Consider the following 21,707-nt stretch of genomic DNA (forward strand, 5'->3'; position numbering starts at 1 on the left):
AGTCATGCTTCTTCCTCATCTAAATCTAAATGTAAATCTTCCTCATGTAAATCTAAAATGACAGAATAACCCAACAAATGTGAGAGAAGCATGTGGAGAGAAGGTCATGAAGACATTTCTCATCATTTTGTGTAAAGGTGTTACAATCTACCTAAACCAAGAAGCTTTGTAAGAAGGGGACGTGTGTGTGTGTGTGTGTGTGTGTTTGGTGGAGGAGTTTTAGGAGGAGCATGATGGCATGTTGATCGTAATCATTTGCTCAGTATTGAATATTTTACTATAGATCATAAATATTCAGCCAGTACATAAACAAAACAGTTGCATTTTTATTGCATCACTGTATCCTATTTTACAGCCATCAGTCAAATGGATAAAGCTCTTAGATTTATCCAAACTAAAAACTAAAAATAAATTAGTCATGCAAGAACATATGCAACCAAACAGTGAAAACTGGAAGCAAGAGCTTGTGAATGAATTCAATTAAAAATGAATTTAAAACTATTTATAATTTCATGAGTCATCCTAATATCAATTTTGTTCGTTATGATTCATTAACAGTGGAAGCCAGAACTCATGGTCACAATTAAAACGTGAATTGTTGTGCAGCATTGATGCAGTTGTTTGTGAGAGTGCACACTCTGCCTGAGGCTACTCAGTTTCTTTTAGTAAAATATTCACAAAGTCTCCCAGAGTGGAGACTTATTGCACACACTCTCTATTCTCAGAGCTGTGTGGCTGTGTGTGAGTATCTCTGTGTGTGTGTGCATGTGTATCTGTGTGTGTGTCTGTGCGTGCGCATGTGTATCTGTGCTTGTGTGTGTGTGTATTTGTGTGTATGTGCGCGTGTACACGTGTATCTGTGTGTGTGTATGTGCATGTGTATCTGTGTGGGTGTGTGTCTGTGTCTGTGTGTCTGTCTGCACATGCTAGCAGAATCAATATGCAGTCTGAATAATTTACGCTCTTCCTCATGCTGTCTTTTATCATTTCTCTGTCTTTGCCTTTCACACTTTCACATTCACACTTTCAGTAACACCCACACTCTCAAACGAACCCACGCTGCAAACACACACAAACACACACCTTTTTCCTACACTATATATATACACACATAGCTGACTGATGAGTAAACAAACTTTATTGATGCTCAGGACGGTGATTATTACATCAAAAGAATGACAGCCATCACAGATATGAGATTAAAGTCCATCACCTTAGATGTTTTTTCCATCCATTTAACATCAGGTTGTAAGTTAATGGTATGTTTTAGCCTTCCTCAAATCCAATTTGGGATATGAAAATCTAATTGTGCTCTGATGTCTCAGTCAATAGTCATCTCAGTATCACGCAGCATCCCCATAGAAACCGAGCCAGACGGCGTAGTCATCCTTGCAGTTTGCTATTTTAAAATGTGCCGTGATAAACGATAACATGGATTCGCAAAATCAGAATCAATCAGATCGCTCCTCATGAACACACAAACACATTAACAGGTGAATATCTAGGGGGTGTAAAAAGATTATTCTGTATCTCTGAAGCACCACATCAGGGAGGAGAATGTGAATCATTAAACTTCAGAGTTTTTATTGCCTATTTTCCACTGTGGCTTTGTGATGGAGAGAAATCTAAAGTGAGTTTAGACTCATGACCTTTCCATATGTTCAAGCACCATGCAGTCGAGTTTCCAGTTTCCAATGCCAGCATTTTCAACATTACTGCATGTCTTAGAAAATCTGAAATTTGGTTTTGGGAAACACTCGGAAAATAGGTATATGGATAAAATGTCTAGGAATTAAGGTGGTTAAAGTGTTGGGATACCAATCAGAACGTTGTGAATCCGAATCCCAGGACCACCAAGCTGCCACTGTTGGGTCCCTGAGCAAAGCCCTCAACCTTCAATATTTCACTTGTATAAAGTGAGAGAAAATGTAATTTGCTCTGAATAAGGGCATCTGCCAAATGGTGTCTCATAAATTGAAAACAAATGAGCTTCTAAATTAGGCAGAGACTGATGTTCCATTTCATTCTCTATTAGTATTAGTGGGTCAAACTCTTCTAGTATGGAATGTTCTAGTTTCTAACCGGCTGTAGAGAGATTAACGGTATACTAAAGCATCGAGTGGAGGAAACACAATGAACCCCAGTTTGCACAGACTGCCTTAAACGCTCTGAATGTTAAGCATTTTTATTGCTCACTCAACACAACGAGGGTAAATATTTATAGATGTTTTCAGCTTTCAGAGCCACTCTGAGAGAATTCCATGAAAGAGCTGAAATTCTGACCAAATTTGGGAATTTTTTTAATTCTTTATTTTTCATAAAACGGTAGAAATCTAAACTAATATTTCCTAACAGTAGTAATATACATGGAACTAACATGATGGATAAATATGAATCCACACCTAATTAAGCTGGACTGTACCTTAACCACAGCTTATGTAATTCAATTCTTCTTTTTTAGTTAAAAATGTGTATTTCTGAGTGAGGGATGGGACCAGGTATAATACTCCAGAAAATCACTCAGGGTTGTTGTGCATCTAAGAGCACTATGCACGCACACGCGCACACACACACACACACACACACACACAAACACACTCACACACACTTAGAGGAGGGTTAGAGTTGCCAATGCACATCAACGTGTTTTGGAAGATGGGACGAAACACATTGAGAGAACATGCAAAGAAATAATACACAGAAGCTCAGGATCAGACCCTGGAGCAGTGTGGTGAGTGACAGTGTGAGATCTTGAGAGAATTCCAACATGTAAGATAACGGTGTGTATGGATGTGGGTACACAACGATGAAAAGAAACATGGTGATTAAAGCAGAAAGTTCTAGAAGGATTACAGAAACTGTTTCTTTATGTGTGTATAGTGTGTACATGCCCGTGTGTATGGGTAACATAACGAGGCTGATTTGAAGACTGATGGTTACTCTTCATTTGAGTGTGTGTGTGTGTGTGTGTGTGTGTGTGTGGTACTCCTGGCAGTGAAGTGTAATATAACTTGGTGATGAACAAAAAAAAACATCCAGAGGGACAATAGTTCAAACATTGATTTGCTCCTTAAGGAGATCTGCTTCCTGAAAGAAGAGTTCAGTATGGCAAAAGTGTCACAAACTGCACGAGCAAAGAGGTATAATGCCAAGCGGAGGATGTGCGCACTTTATCGGAGTCTACAGTACACACCTTAACTCGCACAACAGTAACAGCTTTGTCTCTGAAAGTGAAGCGATCTGTTTCTCTCTCTCTACTTTTCTATATTCATAGTGCTGTGTGCAGAAGCTCCTTCTCATTCTCTCTGTGCTGGCCTTCAGAGAACAGAAGAACTTCTCTGCCTTCACCCGAGAGAAGAGTTCATTGTTCAAATATTATCATACAAGCGTGTAGGTGCGGCCTAGTTTCTCATTTTGTAAATCTTTCAGTCCTCCATCTGCTGACACTATATGAGTTTAGGAACGGAGCCCAAAATAAAATTGCTTGCTGAGACTTTATTGCTTGATTTCTGGATGAAGCTATAAAGGCTATAAATGAAACTTTTCTGTCGGTAGATTTTGTTGTGTTTCTTAGCAGCAGAGCGTCAATATGGAGCGTCTGTTACTGGGTTATGTGTTAGTTTTGTGTCAGCGCTGATCTCTCACCTTTATATGTTCTACAGCACTACAGAGTAGAGAGTAAAACCATTTTTAAAAGCAAGTCTGTCACATTGCATTTCCTCAGAGATGAAGCGAAGGACTCGGGGAAGAGGAGGGGTTTCTCTTCATCTCCACAAAGTAGCTCGTGAAATAGGCTTTTTGCAGCGGCATGACCAACCGAGACAAATTACCTCAGCATTTTGTTCCGCTGAAGGTAAAACCATATTGGATTCTATTATCTGTTGATTTTTATTTATATCTATTTTTATGACCTTACTTATGTAGCTCGCATTAGAGTGCTGCTCTTATAGCCTGGGATGGTATTAGGGAGTGAATCTGTCAGGAGAGACTCATCTTCTACACGTCTTCCAAACAGGTGTCTCAGGACAGATGTGTAAAGAATCCATTAATGAATTATTGATGAACATGTTTGTACACCTCATAAAGTGCTGGTGTATAATACTCAGTGTAACATTACCTGTAAAGGGTGCTTATACGGATCGGGCTTCGTGCAAGGTGTAAAAGCAATGCACACAGGGAATACAGAGGTACGCAGAAAGAACAGAGAAAAACACGTTTTGCTCCACATCAAACAGGATTTATGATTCACACACGCTGCACGGCCGCACATCCTGCACCAAAGCATTAAACAATCAGATGTGGGAGTCTTTTAATTCACCCTGTAAAATAAGGAGGACCATGAAAACCTGCGGTCAAGGTGCGTACCCCTGGGATAAATTTTCAGTTCTAGCTCCAAACATCTAAAGTGCCGCAGAAGTATCAAAAATGTGTAAAATGCTTGAAAATGAATGAAACTGAATCTAAATATTCTTTAATAACACATTTCCTTACTGTGTTTCCTTCCGTCTCCAATTTCTTTCATATCCTCTCAGCAGATCTTCGTCGCCTCTCGGTTGTTATTCACACCGGCGTTCTCCCTGACATGTCGGTTCTAACCCTGCCAATTTATTTGGTTTATTATTAGCAGCAGAGGTCCTGTTCAGACACTTGACGTTATTTCTTTGCTTTACTTTCTTACCCTGTTTAGTCCAGTGTATAGCTTCTGGAAATAAATAGAATTGTTATTATCAGTATATGCATTATTGGATGCACCCGGATATCAGATACGCTGGATATGAGGTGGGGATACACCCTGGACCGGATGTCAGTCAAGCGCAGGGAACTGTGCATACAAACTCACACGCACACCCAGGGTTCATTATGTGTAGCCAATCCAACTGTCTGCCTGTTTTTGAAAGGTAGGAGGAACCTGGGGGAAACCGATACACACAAACACAGACATATACACACACACACACACGAGAGATTCATGCATATAAACACAGCACAGACAGTAAGGTGAGCTCAGGATCGAACTTGGGAACATTATAGCTGTGAGAGACAACAAAGATGCCTGCTGCAATCCTAACTCCAGTTAGCATAGTGATGAAAGGATGCAATACCCAAGGCCATAAACCAGGCGAGCAATTTTTACTGAAACCAAACTGATGAATCCAAACTGACGGATTCAGTAATCAATCATAGAAACACAGTTTATATATGTGAATTAATTCACAATGTTAATTCATGAGCTGAGGCAGAAAGAAAAACAATCAGGACTAGCTCACTCCAGCTTGTACATAGCCCTGCCTCAGTGCTTCACTCACAAATATAACGCACTAGCTTAAGAAGATAGCCTATGGCTATACACACACAGGAAGTCAGGTATAGAGCGCCAAAGCACTTCCAGTTTTCATAATACACAATAAAGCAAAGCAGAAATCCAGGTTTCCTGGGAAATAATCCTGATGCACCCTGTCAAGAGCTGCTGCACTTTTCATAGTGGAAAGATGTGAGCAGTGTCATGTACATACTTAATTTAACATCACTCCTCTCCGCACGCCACCATCACAGCTATGATTTATGGGACGTCTGAGCTCTGGGCACCACCTACCTTCCCATCAGTATTCAGCTAGAAAAAGCTCACATACAAATACACCAGACATTTAATGGGATCAAAGGACACACAGGCAGCATGTAATTACATAGAGAGGGGGAGAGAAAGCTTAAAGCATTAAGCATTGTATCCTCTGCATGCTTACACAGACATAAGCATTTCCTTTGTTTGTTCCTTCTTACAAGGCTACAATATAATGTATGCATCCCTTCCTCTCTGTTCTTACCTGTCTGTCTGCTTTGAGTTACAAACCTGAGCTGTTTCCGTGCTTCCTCAGGAGCCGCTTTACTCGTTTTGACTGAAAACTAACCTTGCTTCCTCAAAGTTGTAATAAAGCAGTCGAGGGAATAGTGCGTGACCAGACAGGCAATATTTGGCATTTTTCTCCCTACGACAGATTTGGCTCTTGCCTCAAGCGATGATGAGATGTAGGATCGAGGATTATTACCTCCAGGATTTGGCTGGCTTTTATGACAAATGTTTTAAAAGATGCATCAGTGCACATAAAAGTGTATAAGTCGAGGAGCCTCTGACGGAGACCGTCAGACATTAGCTAGACTCCATTGGACTGTACAAGCCACAGTGCCTCCCTTATTGCACTCTTAAAGCTGCAGCGATGAAGCCTGCACAGAATAATAACTGCAGTAGCAGGAAGGCTAGAAAGTGAAAGTTACAACATAAAGGTCACATTTAAATGAAGTCTTTTTAGATTTGTAATTGGGTCCCATTTGATAACAGCATGAAAAGAACGTAATTCAGTACGAGCTCCTGATATCAACTCGGCAGAGTGAAGCCGAATAAACCCGGAATGCAACAACTTCAAACCATCACGTCTGATATCCAGATTAAAGATGACCTGCAACACGAAAGCTTTGCACCCAGACAAGCAAGCTGAGCTGGTGTTAGTAATGAACAGCACAGCTCTGATCGTTACAAACAGCACAAGACTTCTGTTCATCCGGTGCATGCTGGTTTATTAGCAGTTAGCGAGTCAGTTAGCAAACATAACCACTAGTTTTACAACTAATATTAGTTGTGGTGTGTTTTAACAGGTTTGGATGTTAAATCAATCCAGACTGAATCTAGCATGCAATCCATGTCTTCCTGTGCTACATACATAACACTAGCTAGCCTAATGTAAGTAACACAAGTCGATGTTAGTTAGCTAACCTAATGTAAGATTGCTTAGCTGATATTAGTTAGCTAACAGAATGTCATTACACAATATTAATGTAAGTTACCTAACTTAGAACAAGCTCACATTAGTTCATGTTATTTAGAGAACCTAATGTACATAAGCTAAACTAATGTTATTTAGCTAACCTAAGTATGCTAAGCTAATGTTAGTTAGCTAACCAACACTAACACTCGTAATAACATCAGTTTCTTCCATGTCTCACTACTCTTCTGCTGTTCAGTAGAGAATGCTGAAGCTGTTGGTGTAGTTACATGCTGAGGATCTAAATCTTCCTTTTTCTAAAACACCTAGTGGGGTAGGTGGAACAGTTCCAGTCACTGTGGAGTTAACATACCTAGATCAGCATCAACCGACAAGAAGTCACACCCTCACACGTATATTTGTGCTGAATCAGAACACCTCATATATTTTCTTGTGTCTTCAACGGCATCCTTAAGGACCGCCAGGCAGCGAGTCCAAATTTACCGTCATCATTACCTGACTCAGGTATGCTGGGAGTTAGCAAAAAGCAAACCATTTGCAGAAATGTGCATTGACTAGGGAACTTTGACAACTAAATTGGAAACCTCAGCATTATGTAAACTTCCTTCCCTCTCAGTCGTTCTTTGAGTTTTTCTGAGAGTAGCTAGGAGAGGAAAAGGTATTTTCAGAGGCTATCATTTTGACACAGTTCAAATCAAGCTCTCAAAGCGAGGACCGAATGTTCTTACATCTGCTCAAATACCAGATTAGCAAGCTACATTTAAATGGCCGAATACCCCCATTAGGCACTGTGCATGTTTACGAGGGAATTTCTGCTTTAATATTATTGCAAACGTGTATTCAGCCATATTCATATATTTTAGGGGACTGTTCAAGCGTGAAAGTCAGAAACTAATCAGAATATTCAGTAATGTAGAAAAGCATTCCTCTGCTGAATCCAAGTCAGAACACCGTGTAACCCATCAGATTAGCCGTGTCTGATTTTTCTGCTTAGATGCTGTGCGTTCAAATTTTTCATCACCTTAGAGGACACATACAGTGCTGTGAATAAATATACATCCCCTTGAACTTCTGCACACAGATAAGTGTTGGTTGTCATGATTGGGTTTTTTTTTGTTTTGTTTTTTTAGGTGTGTTCTCTAGGAAACTCTGGTATCTTTCCAACAGGTGTTATTTACATTGAGATCACATGACTTTAACCACACACACACGGACATCAGCATATATTCCCATTAAATATGTGGCTTCTAAATATCTAACTGGTATATAATAACAATAACAACAACAATAATACAGCTAATTTTACAATTCCCTTAGAACAGGGGGCAAATACTTATGCAAGTAGAATACTTATACTTTATATATATATATATATATATATATATATATATATATATATATATATATATATATATAAATAGAGAGAGAGAGAGAGAGAGAGAGAGAATGTAAATAATTTTATTGTTTTTTTTTTTCTCCTCACTTCAATATTCTGGGCTGGTTTGTGTAGAGTTATGATGCATGATCAAAATGAAGTCCATTTGACTTCCAGTTTGTAACATTCAAAAATACAGAAAAGTTCACAGGGGGTGAATACTTATGCAGGGCACTGAAATGGGCAAATAGGCAAACCAAAACACATTCTCGTGGTCTTAGCTGAGCCACCTCTCTGATTCTGTGTGAGCCCACATTTACTGAAGTATAGGCAAATCGCTCTTTAATTGGACATTAATGACTCCCGAGTAACTACAAGGCGGGCAAAAAGCAACAGGTGGCAGCAGCAATGTGTTCTATAACGGCAGCGTGATTGTTTATTGCACCGCACATCTTGATTTAAAAAGGTCTTCAGGGGCGTGAAGCATGTGACTCCTGTTCGATGAGCGCACACAACTATCCTATACAGCCTGCACCCATTTGTGAAGCATTCAGCCCTATTTTTCAGTTCACGCTGTAATTAATGATCTATTCATTATCAGGGCTCGACACAAGCGGCCGACTCACTCCGAAATTGATTCCTTGATTACCCCAGTGGCAACAACAGGGATTGTAAACTTGCTAAATGAGCCTTTGTAAGATTGACTGCTTTGGGCTTTGGTGTTATCTGTATTGCCTTTTTTTTTTGTTTTTTGTTTTAATTATTTTATTTCCTCAGACACGTAACACAGAAAAATGTTAGTGATTGTTAGTGAATTGCTTCCAGATATCACATGTCCGTCTTTTCTGGAAATAATGCAAGCGTTGCTGATTATTGCACAGTGCAGGTGTAAAATTGCTACATGCAGATTTAAAAGCGTCTGTCAGGAGCCGAGCTGAAACAGCTCAATGAATATGGAGGTGTCATTTATTATTTTGAGACCCAAAACTGTCTGGAGTATTTCAAAGCAGTTTATTTTAGTTGCTTGCAATTATTATTTTAACCTGTTCATGGCTGAACTGGACTATATACAACTTTCATGGCTGTACTATATTCCTGTCGTATATTCCTACTGTCTGTTCTGTCTGTTTTTGACAAGCAGCAGCACCGATGAGCTCGAGGACAACACCAGCTGTAACTAACAACAGTTACAGAACAAAACTAATTGTCTCGATTGTCGTTTTCTCCATCGTGCGCCGCAGTGTGTAGCATGACGTGCTTCCTAACACAGATCACCGTAAAGCTTAATAAAACTCCTCACCAACTACAGTATTTTAGTACATGGTTATTAGATGTTATTGAGTTTGGTGAGTAATTCTTCTAACCCTAGGATGTCTGCATTTAAACGAAAGAGTACACTGATACAAGTTAGCACAGAAATCTCGGCCTTCCGCACAATAAAAAACACGGTTAATAAAAATCTGTGAATGTATTTTTTTTACTTAATGTTACACCAGTATATTAGTTTATCAGTTAACTACATTTATTAAGATGATGCACTCTGAAGTGTAAACTGTACCACGTTGTGACAGGTTTCAGATCCTTTTAATAAAGTGATTATACAAAATGCTGCTTGCTCTCCACAGAATCACATTCAAACAGCTTGGTCATGTCTGTGTGGAAGAACTCTGTGTGTGTATACAGGGTTTTACATGCATGGTGAGTCAGCCCATCCATATTCAGTGTCCCACATCTGCTTCATTACTCTTGCACTGCTTCTACCAGGTTAATGGAGGTAAGAAGTATTGGGACATTTACCCAGAGTAAGTTAGTCCTAGCCAAATAAAGTGGATCTGTGCAAGCTGCGGCAAACAGTGCAAGACACATGCAATATAGAACATGTATATGGGTGGTTGTATGTGCATGTACATGGATGTATATCGGGAGAGTGTGTATTTGGTGTCTATATACATCGCGTAGACCAATTTATTCGTATTCTCTGGCTCTGTTTAATTCATGCAAATGTCTAATCATGATATCATGAGGCAGCAGCTCAGAACATAAATGCATGTAGGCATAAGTCAAGTGGGTCTGTTGTTATTATGATCAAACATCAGATTAATGGATAATTGACCTCAGGGTCTGTGGAACGGATGTAGGTTTGAGCATTTTAGAAACTGCTGATCTCCTGGGATTTCGACAGATAACTGTTGCCTTGTGTAGACTTCACACTAGAGAATGCTGTGTGTTCAAACTGGCAGGAAGGGTATGATAACACAACACAAACACACTCTGTACAGCAGTTCTGAACTGAAAAGCATCTCCAAATGCACAGTTATTTCGTAGTGTTCATAATAACTTGTTTGTTGAGTGTGCTTAAGACTTCCATTTGTAGTTTAGGAAACAGCACGGTTTGAGTTTCATCAAAAGACATCGACGTTATTAGTTAACAGTAGAGTGAGGACTAATTTTTCAAAGACATTCACAGTATTATATCTTTTCAATCTGCTGCTCTTGATGAACCAGACGAAAGCATTTTCTGCCCTCTTCCTCATACATTAGCATCGCTCTGATTGACAGGGGAGAGAGAGTAACTCCACCCCTCCCACCCAGACAGAACAAACAGCTTTGCTCTCAGACTCTAGAACGCGATGGCTGGCAATCATCACTGAGGGCAGAAATAACAGTCTCCTGAATATGGGGCTGCTGGAATGCTTCAGAGGCCATAAAGCAGGAAGTTATTTGGTGATGATACAGTTCCATGTATTTATGTGTAATATTTGCTGCGTGTTCCGTTATTTGTAAGCTATCTCAGCCTCTGTTACATACTTTAAATGGAAATCTTAAGAAGCAAATGCCAGACACATTACTTGGCTGATCGAATTCATTTCTATTTTGTGATCATTTTTGTTTTTGGTTTTTTTAGATCATTTTTTCCTTGTTTATTTCCTAATGAACTTGTTTTCATTATTTCCCTCACTACTTCTATCTCATACCTTTTTCATTTCATTGTCTCCCCTTTCTGCGTTCCTGCGTTCGTGTCAAGCTCATCCTGCTGGATCGTGAGCGAGGGACGCAGAGGGAATTATGTCAGCAGGAGATGAGAGGCTGCGTGCGATATCAGCTTTCTCAGATATAGACGATGTGGCGTGGTGGTGTTTTTTCTGGAGACCTGCTTTTCTGGTTTTATTAATCTGTCACTTTTTCTCAATCCACCCGTCTCCGAGGCTGCAGCTTGCGTATAGAGAATGACACAAATTCACACCTATAAATGTGTCTGGCTTGAAATAGACAGGACAGATGTGGTGATATGAAGCAGAAACCCTACAGTCTAAGCTTAGTGTGCTGAAAAGTGTCATTAAGGTCAGGATTATGCTGGGTCACTGCTTTTAAAGCTGGGGAGATGGAGCTGAACTTGGTAATAGATCAGAATGAATGTGGGCAGCAGTCCAAGAACAGTTTGTGTTGTAAATTATTCAGTAGACTGAATCTTGGACTAAAGGCACCACTTTTTGAATCTAATCTCTAATCTTCCATTCTGTTCTTTTCTCTTCACTAGAAAACTGCATCTTATTATTGCCATTTGCACTGCCTTCTATTTTAGATTACATCAGCTTTGCCGAATCCATTTCCTCTGTATGCAAAGTACTTCCTCTGCATTTGTTATCCATTTCTGGAAGTGTTTTTGTGTACTCTCTTTTCTCCTGCTAGCGATCACCTGCTGAAACTCTGAGCACAATCAGGCGTAGAGTCTGGGGACCGCTCTGGGCTTCCCAGCTGCTGTAACATGTTAGATGAAATCTAAATTACAGACCTCCAGCGAAGACCTGCCACATAAACAAAGGAAATTATACAGAGCAGAGAGAGAGAGAAAGAAAGAAAGAGAGAGAGAACTTAATGACGGACAACAGCAATTATCTCTGGCGCACTTTAAATATCACTCAGATTTGTCAAATTACCCATCATGCCTCACATAGGTGCTCTGTTTCAGTGGTCAACCTGGAACTGATTACTGATCCCTCCAGATTATTTTTATGCTTTATACTTGTCCTGGCCCATCTCTTTTTTCCCCCTCTAATTTTTTAACTCTGCACCATTTTATTGAGGCTTAAACACATTTGCCCAGCAGTGGCAGCTTGGTGGCCCTGGGATTTGAACTCTCAACCTTCTGATCAGTAGTCCAATGTCTTTTGGTATAGAAATGCTGTACTAATACTGTACTAATACAGTACCTCTATTTGCTCTCAGAACAGCCTCAATTATTTATGGCATGGATTCCTCAAGATGTTGGAAAAATGTATTTGCGATCCTGGTCCATGTTGCTATGATTGCATTGCAAAATTCTGCAGGTTTTTTTAGATGCGCTTTGATGCTGCTAATCTCTCATTCTACCAGTGGAAGTCGTGGCCTAATGGTTAGAGAGTTTGACTCCTAACCCTAAGGGTTCGAGTCTCGGGTCGGCAATAGGCATCGATACCACCAGCTGTATGTCACGTCACTTACCACATCCCAAAGGTGTTTGGTACTGGATACAGATTTGGTGACCTAAGACGAGTAAAGAAGTTTGAACTCGTTGTCATGCTACCAGTTTGAGACGACCAGTTCATGCTACCAGTTTGAGACGACGTTTGCTTTGTGACACGGTGCATTATCATGCAGGAAGTAGCCATTGAAAGAGGGTAAATTGTAGTATGTACAGTACATGTTCAGCGACAAATCTCAAATAGCCTGTGGCACTCAAGCTATGATTGACTGGAATTAATGGGCCCGAAGTTTGCCAAGAAAACATTCCCCACACCATTAACCACCTTTTACTCACTTTATCTTGGTCAGGATTGTAGTGGTGTTAAAGCCTATCACAGGAACACTGGGCATGAGGCAAGAATATTGTAGAATGGGGAAACTGCAGACACTCATTCAGACCTAGGGGTAATATAGAGTTCCAGCTCACCTTAAAGGATGTTTTTGGGAGATGGGAGGAAACTGGAGAACCCGGAGGAAACCCATGGGGAGAAGACAGAAAACTATGTCAGAGAATGATTTAATAAACAGGTTTTTTTCTAACCTGAACCAATATAGTAAAAGGCCATTCTGTGATTCTACTCCACCTTGGACCAAGTCCAATTTCAACTATAATTTAAATATGGTTGCTTTTCAAGGGTAATTACTTTACCTTTTAACTTAATGATTTGTGTATCTGCGCACTGTGGAGAGGAGACTTACATCGATTAAATATTGGTAATGCATAACCTTGTAATTATAAATTCTTTTATTATTATTATTATTATTATTATTATTATTATTATTATTATTTTAACCTGTTCATGGCCGAACTGGACTATATACAACTTTCATGGCTGTACTATATTCCTGTCGTATATTCCTACTGTCTGTTCTGTCTGTTTTTGACAAGCAGCAGCACCGATGAGCTCGAGGACAACACCAGCTGTAACTAACAACAGTTACAGAACAAAACTAATTGTCTCGATTGTCGTTTTCTCCATCTTGCGCCGCAGTGTGTAGCATGACGTGCTTCCTAACACAGATCACCGTAACGCTTAATAAAACTCCTCGCCAGCTATTTTACTACTTGGTTATAGATGTTAGTGAGTTTGGTGAGTAATTCTTGCAATGCTAGAGTATGAAGTTATCACTCAGAAATTCCCGCCCAATAATAAAGGCATGATCAGTTGGTTTTGTGAACTCTCCGATATTAACTGACATCCTAGTCTCCGTCATCCATCTCACATAATATAGTAATCTCATTTCTCCTTTTTTCCTGCTTGATACATACGCTGAGACATCATCATCTGTCTTCTGCCCTTTTCCACATACTGTATCTTTCTGACTATAGAAAATGATTAGATTTTTTTTAAAGGTTAATAAAAATCTGTCCATGTATTTTTTTTGACTTATCCATCCATTTCACATTTCTGGTTTGTGGTAATTTCACATACTACAAATGCAGTAGATAATTTTAGAGGAAACAGCCATGAGGATGACCGTGTCTAGGAGTGGCTAAAGGTCTGATGTATATGGCACACAACACTTCAGGATTTTTGAAGTCGTCATCTGATTGGTGGGATTCTACGGGATATTTCCGGCAGAAACATGTGTGGTGTTTTTTAACAGTCTGCCTGTTATGATAAACTCTACCTCCCTCATGGAAGAAGGAAGAAATTGTGTCTACAACTGTAACAATGAATGCTTATGAGAATCAGCTAAACACTGGATTTTCCAAATGATGTGAACTTCACTTTATAGACTCATCAATCTGCATGATTTTCTTATTTGAATGATCTGTGGTTGCGGCCTGTTTTTGCAGGAACGTTGACTTAACGTTTTCACACCCACATACACGATGCTGAACAAAATGATCTGTGATTGGTCGCTTTACATGTCATTCGGGTCTCTTGGCCAACAAAAAACTGCAATGGAGTCCAGACCTTCTGCCGTCAATCAGGTTTAGCTCCATGAGACTACCTCAGGGCTACATCAGCATCTATTAGTTACTTGCTCTGATTAGTGACCAGTCATTTGCCGGACCAGCTTGCTCTAATATGGACCACCCTGGTTCATCATCAGACACAGATGTTGCCTGTGATCAGCAGTAAGTAGCTTGGGGCTCATCAAGGTATCATGGCTGCCGTTAGGAAATGCAAAAGGAAAGTATTTGATTAGTCATAATGATGTTATGGCTAATCTAGTCTTGTGTTGCGCATAGTTTTGCCCACATTCAGCCTTCTCTAATCAGGTAGCAAACGTACACTTCACTTCTTACTCAGCAGGCTGGTGTGTGTTGAGGGAACAGAATGGAACAGAAGAGAGACATTGGCTCTTATTCATTACAATCAATTCTAAATCATAAATCTAGTGTATTTAAATGCAACTGACACTTTCCTGATTCCTTTCATTGTTGGTTTGAGTTCACACTATGTAGATTTAATCTAAGGAAAAAAAAATTATAAATTTTGAATTAGCACTGTGAAGATGCAGATCTTTAACAGCTCATTAGTCCTTGATGAGTCATTGATTCTGTTAGTAATAGGTACATCTCTATAGAAGAGGTATGAATCTCTAACTTGGAGTCTTATTGACCAGGCGAGCTGTTCGCACATTGTGTGCGCTTGGATGTCATGGTTATTTTAGGATGATCATTTTCAATGATTTCTTTCTTTCAGCTGATTTATATATATATAAAGGATTGGCTTATTTGTTAGAATGGAACTTTGGTATCAGCTGTAAATAACTCACCTTTTGAAGATGAATTAAATACTAGTTATGAAGATGAAATTTGAGGAAATCTTTTCTCAATTAGTTGTTTTTTTCCCTACCTGATTCTGGCCTTGGGTGCTGGGTAAAGGGAATATTATCCCACATCTATCTGTATACACTTACATGATATTATTGCAGTATAATTAGAGAACTCAAAAGCAAAATACAGAAAATCCTTTTATTTGAAGATTTTATTTTGTGCTTAGCTTTTTATTTATTGAAGCTTTCGAACGGGCAATTTTTATTATTTTCACCAACCTCTGACACAAGCACCTCTGACACAGCTTCACTGAAATATATTCATTCCCCTTCGCCATTAACGTATTTCCTCAGATATTTAATAACTGTGCTCTGTTGAATGCTTTTCTTTTATTGCTTTCCTTTCCACTTTCACAACGCCTGCATAAATTAGGGTGTCTTTCATGTAAATGAGATGTGTACGGGATAAGTCGGCACGTCTCATATGCATATGACATGGAAATAAGGGACTGGTGGGTAGGAGCTTATTTCCACACAGATGACGCTGATTGACTATTTGCACTTAAATCACCACTTTTGTGATGAATTCATGAATCGGACAAATCCGTTTCTCTGTCGTTCTGGGTTGCTGAGGAAAATGTGTAGGCCATATGAAGTTCACCCTGTAAAAGAGTAAACGCAGGAATTACACTTGGTCTTGAGAGGAGACAGAAGAGGGAATTTAAAAGGGCCAGAAATGTTGAACATTCCTCTGTAGCCTCTATTTTAGCAGGGCTAGCTAGTAATACATTCTGACAGGATATTTCACATTTACCTAGTGATTAGAAATGAGGTAAATTAGAGACGCCACAGTCTCCCCTGACCCTCTTCCCCTTCACTGAGCATGTCTACCAGAACTGTCCGTTATGCCTCATTACCCTGAAACGGCACAGTACCCGGTTATCTCCATCGAAGTTATTCCACTCAAGGTCCCTCAGCCATCTGGACATGAAAAAAGGGCATGATTGACCTTTATTAATGTACTGAATACATTAAAGTGAATACATGACAAAGTCACGCATGCTAAAAAGCAGCTTCTGGTCAGGCCCAAGACTGCTGTCTCTCAGATTATTGTGTTATCTATAACAGTTCTTCAATATATCACTCTCCGTCTTTAACTCTCTAACTCATCCGTCTGGGTAAAGTCTGTCTGTGATCTGCCTTTTTTTTTTTTCTTCACCAGAGGATAGTATTCAAGTTATTAATTTCACAATGGATGTAAAATCAGTCTGGAAAGTAAGACTCTTCTGGTTGTAGTGCACATGCTCAGTAGCAACACGCAATCCAATACATTCCCCCTACTGGTTTTGCCACTGTTCTCAACTGGTCATTGGTCCTACCTGTTTTAATGAGTATTGGTCATTAAAATAATATTTCGACTTTTTGATGGGGAAGAACAGAAGAAACACAACTACAGCTCAAGTATGTAGGAAGCGATGTGGATCTGATCTCGCTGACTAGTGATAATTCTAAACCATGCACACATTCTCTTCTTCTTTAAAAGATTCTGCTACTATACTGGAGCTTGATATTGGTTGCATAGACAATGAATGCCAAGAATCTCTACTTCTGCACAAAACTGAACAAAACAGATCGATATTACTGTGAGCTGAATATGAAAATATGCTTATATATTCAAACAGTGTGGAAGGAAATGGGTTAGGATTTCAGAATAGAGGTTCTAAGAAACTTTAAGCCTGTAAGTAATGCAGACATGACATTACATAACATTTCGACTACTTGCACGCAATCTACAAAGGGGATTCCTTGATTTCAGTCCTTTCAACATCTGTTAAATCTGCTACTTATGAAGTAAATAAGGTGAAGCAGGATGTCTAAGCAGGAAAATAATCAAACTGCGATGTTCTTTATCCAAACAGGGCTGTAAAATGCAGAGCCAAAGCTGATTTTGAGTCTGCATCAGTTGTTCAGTTTTTTGAATGACTTATTTTACACATCCACATCAAGAGACCTGCATAAACACAAAGACTTGTTCTGTTCTTGGTCTGTTCTGTTCTCTGTTCTTGGTCACACAGAGGATCATCCGATCTGCATATTTTGATATAGCACAGGCTTTATGCTGGATGCCCTTCCTGATGCAACCCTCCTGTTTTATCTGGGCTCTGGACCATCACTGAGGTTTAACCCCTCTGTGGCTGGGTTGGTTCCTTTTGTGGAAATTGAACCTGGGCTGCAGCAGTGAGAGCATGGGATCCTGCCATCGGGGTGCCACCTGTAATAATAGCACTAGTCCTTAACAAATAATACTATATTTAAACAAGAAATACTGCTGAAATCACAAGGACCTAACAGCACACTTTCTTAGATCCCGATACTAGAATACGAAATGCACAAATTGCCACAAGTATAACAGCATACTGTAAAATGCAAATGCAGCAAAGCTGAAGCTGAGTAGGACAAGAGGGACACTGAATGTGGGCTAGAGAGCTCAGTAATGCTGGGAGGAAGAGTGCAGGAGAAAAATAGAACAGTGTAAGGAAACAGAGCCTGGGGTGTTTGTCAGTTTGGTCATGGTAGGATATAATTAGTGTCTGGTTGAAGGGATAGTGAGAGGGTGAGAAGGGAGGAGAGAAATGCCTTGTACAGGGGAGGGACACTACAGATCTCTCTAGAGCTCTGCAGTTAAATCCAAACACGGCATTCCAGATGCTTTCCGTAAGAATGGAATCTTTTGGACGCTGAATAAGAGAAATGTTAAGATCGTCTGCACTGATTAGAGGCTTTGATAATCAGCCAGGCACTTTCATCACATCACATCACATCACTTCACTTCATCACTGCAAAGGAGGAGGATTAAAGAGGGTGGATTGGGATAATGTGGAGAAAGAATGTTTCAAGATACAGAAGGCCAAAGTGCTAAAGAAAGTTTGCCTAATAGTGATGCTAGCATAGGTGCAGAAATATTGCAGTAATAGAAACATTTATCACTTGATTAAGAAAAATAGAATTTATTTGTATAGCGCATATAACAATTGAAATTGTCTCATAGCAGCTTTAGCGAAGCAAAGAGACAATAAAAATTGTAAAGTTTAAAATTAAGTTACTATTTATCTCTAACATCTATCCATAATGAAAACTGTGGTGATGGTGGTAAGGAATACCAGGTTCAGAGGGAACCTATCATCATTTGGATGACACTGGACAGAAAATAATGTAAATGTGTTTAATGTCAATTCTACAACAGTCAAATGGATTTGTGCAATCAAGAGCTCCTGATGAACTAATAGGTGAGGGACATTTCTGTTCTGAGTTCATTACAGACTTAACACTAATCCCTTCCTGTCAAAGTCTTCAAATGTTCACTGACGGAGACCCGAGCAGAAAGCTGACCAACTAGAATGGTGCATTGGTGATTAGCAGGAGGTGCCTCGCCACTCCATGGTTGGTGGGTCAGTTCCTGCCTCAGCCATGTGTGGGTATGTTTCAGTGGTTTTCTCTGGGTACTCTGGTTGGCACCCTGCCTTGTGCCCTGAGGCCCCTGGAATAAGCTCCATGTTCTCTGTTGTTCTGTGTAGGATAAATGTTACAGAAAATGGAAGGATGAATAAAGGCATCCCGTTTAAAAGCCATGGGGAATGCAAACTTTTGCACTCCAGTATTTGTAGGAGCTGATCTTAGAAATGTTTTCATTTTTTGTTATTTTATTTTATTATTTTCTGACTTTATATCGAATGGATCTACTGTATGATCCTGCAGTCTGAGTTTCTGTGACTGAATAAACACCTCTATAAGCTGTTGGCATTTTTTTACCTATGAAAGCAGATACTGTATGAATGTTTTATGTAAGAATTCAGATCAAAAGTTGGACAAATACACAATCATACACATCGTAGTGAAATGATTTTTTACAACTGTCTATTTTATGATAAATCAAATAGAATATTATCTAAAGGGGGATTTTAAAATGTACAACAGAATGGAAAACAATACAATACAAAAAATGTTGTTTTGTTTTTGTTTTTATAACATTTCAGATAATCTGATGGTAATTTTTTAATCCAAGAAATTTAATCAAAAACTTTAGAATTGTTTAGCAGCAAACCATGTAATGTGTTGTGTTTTGTTTATTTTGTTAATTACAACAAGCCAATGGATGACTAATGTAGGTTAAAATGCTCCAAGGTTTACAGCTGAGTAAAACTAAGGTCTAAAATATTTCTCTCTATTCCTCTTTGTCTTATAGACTACCTGCTCAGCAGCGAGACCCTCAGGATCCTAGAGACTATGGAGATGGAGATGATTCATCCATGGGCCATGCTCCATAACAGCAAGAATACAGTCTAATGCCTTCTATCTTCTGCCTTATTCTTATAAACTGGAACGGTCTGCCTTTATAGCTACTGAAACTTCCTTTCAGCATCGACTTACTGCTTGGATTGTTGCCTTTTTTCTGTAGCATCTTCGCTGCTTGTCCTCTCCTGAGGAAGATGAGGAATTGAATGGAGTTGATTGCAATCAGAGACGTTCTTCAAAACCAGTCAGACACCAGGCTGAGGATTTGCAGCTGATGTACTCAAAATGAAAGACGGGAATGTAAACTGATTCCAATTTGCCTTTACTTTATGATTAGAGTGCTGGGTTTGTGGACTATGAACACCCAACCTAGCGCACAAGTGCAGTGTATACTAGGTTAAAATAAATCTGTTTTAGTTTTACCCCATTTCCTCCCTATTTTGTTTGTTTTTCTATGTACCAGCTATGTATGTCCTGTCACATGAAGGCTACCAACCAGGGAGGGTGAAAGCTAACCCATGCTTCCTCAGAGACTAACACTTTCCTCCTCAGAAACATGCGAAGCCAGACACTGCATCATTTTGAGTGCCTGCTCGTGCAATGCAGGGCAGCATAATGCACTCAGAGGAAAGTGATAACTGCCCTTGTATGTGAGTTCACAAATGCCGATGATTGGCCGCTCTGAAAGACATGGGAGAGAGTAAAACACTCCCTTGCAATCAAAGAGCGCGCACAGTTTAGCTCTCTCGCTGTGGCACTGTCATGAGTCAAACCCTGCAATCTCCCTGTGATCAGAGCCTCCCAAGAGCTGTAAAATCTGAAGAAGGTAAGAAAGGTTGGAAATTGTTATCTGTGGTTGTCCACATATAGATTCAGTACTGCAACATGCCTTAAAAACAAACCAACATCAGTTTGGTAAAAATCCCAAAGTCAGTTTGATGCAAGAGAGACAGAAAAGTGGGAAAAATCAAGTAAAAAAAAGTAACATGAAATGTTTTTGTCTCAAACGAATAAACAGAAATGTGTTGTTTATTTATTTATTTTTTGTTCATGTCTTTATAACAAGTTACTTCCACTAATCATCTGTAAAGACAAAAGAATTCCACGTGTGCAATAAAAGTGTGGATGTGGTTCCATCAGACCGGAAAATATCAGCACATGTACTGTATTTAAACACAAAACAAACTAATTTACAGTAGAGGACAACCAGGTGCTTCCATGTTTTTTCAGTAAAGCATCACGATATGAGCTTGTTTTCAAAATCCTATTAATAGAATTCAACCTTAATATGCTATGATGTATGCATGTACAGTAAGACCGTCTTCCTTGAGTTCATCAACACACATTAGTGTGTGCTAGAAAACCGTTAACAGATTATGGATGGACTGAAGAATGGAGAATGGATTGTATGTAGGTTCAAAACATGGCATTACTGTGGAAACGTTAAGATGGCTAGATGTTTGCATACTGTCACTGTTTATGTCATGAATGACAGAATAATATAATGTTTTTTCTCAGACTTTATCAGTGATGAGTGAATAATGAAGACGTATGTCACATGCTCTCACTGTGTATCATTGGACTGTATTGCTCTGCAGCAGCACCTTGGACCAGCACCAGTAAGTTAATGTCAATCTAATCTTGGCCAATTATATTAAGAGCAAAAGCAAAATCAGCCCCTGCCTTCATGCCACTGTCTGCCTTTATAGAAATAATGGGGTATAATGAGTCTTTTTTCAGCCCCCGTTGATTGTTAACTCTTGTACTACAGCCAGTTCCACACACTTTCTCTGTTCTTTTCACCTTGCGTCCTTCACTTCCATGCCATCATTGATTTTAAGTCGCGTTACAAGACAAAAGGAGAATAGTGACGGATTTAACGCTGGCACAGCTCAGCACACACTCATTATGTCATCATCCAAGATGCCTCAATCACTGGTTCTTGCACCCTCAATGCTAATGACAACAAATCTGGTGGAAAACTGTGCTTGTTAGTGCAGGGAAGCGCAAAAAAATAAGGAAGAGGGCCT

The 21,707-nt window shown here is 39.5% G+C and overlaps 1 protein-coding gene across 1 annotated transcript in view; it reads left to right on the plus strand.

Annotated features, from left to right (window-relative positions):
- Positions 1–20,709, plus strand: part of trim44 (tripartite motif containing 44) — a 49,152-nt gene extending 28,443 nt beyond the window's left edge. The window contains exon 6 of the mRNA XM_060887530.1: positions 19,628–20,709. Coding sequence (XP_060743513.1) covers positions 19,628–19,709 — 82 coding nt within the window. The 3' untranslated portion in view covers positions 19,710–20,709. The remainder of the gene's footprint in view (positions 1–19,627) is intronic.
- The last annotated feature ends 998 nt before the right edge of the window (positions 20,710–21,707 follow it).

The sequence above is a fragment of the Tachysurus vachellii genome, chromosome 14, assembly GCF_030014155.1.
Source record: "Tachysurus vachellii isolate PV-2020 chromosome 14, HZAU_Pvac_v1, whole genome shotgun sequence".
Classification (NCBI taxonomy): domain Eukaryota; kingdom Metazoa; phylum Chordata; class Actinopteri; order Siluriformes; family Bagridae; genus Tachysurus; species Tachysurus vachellii.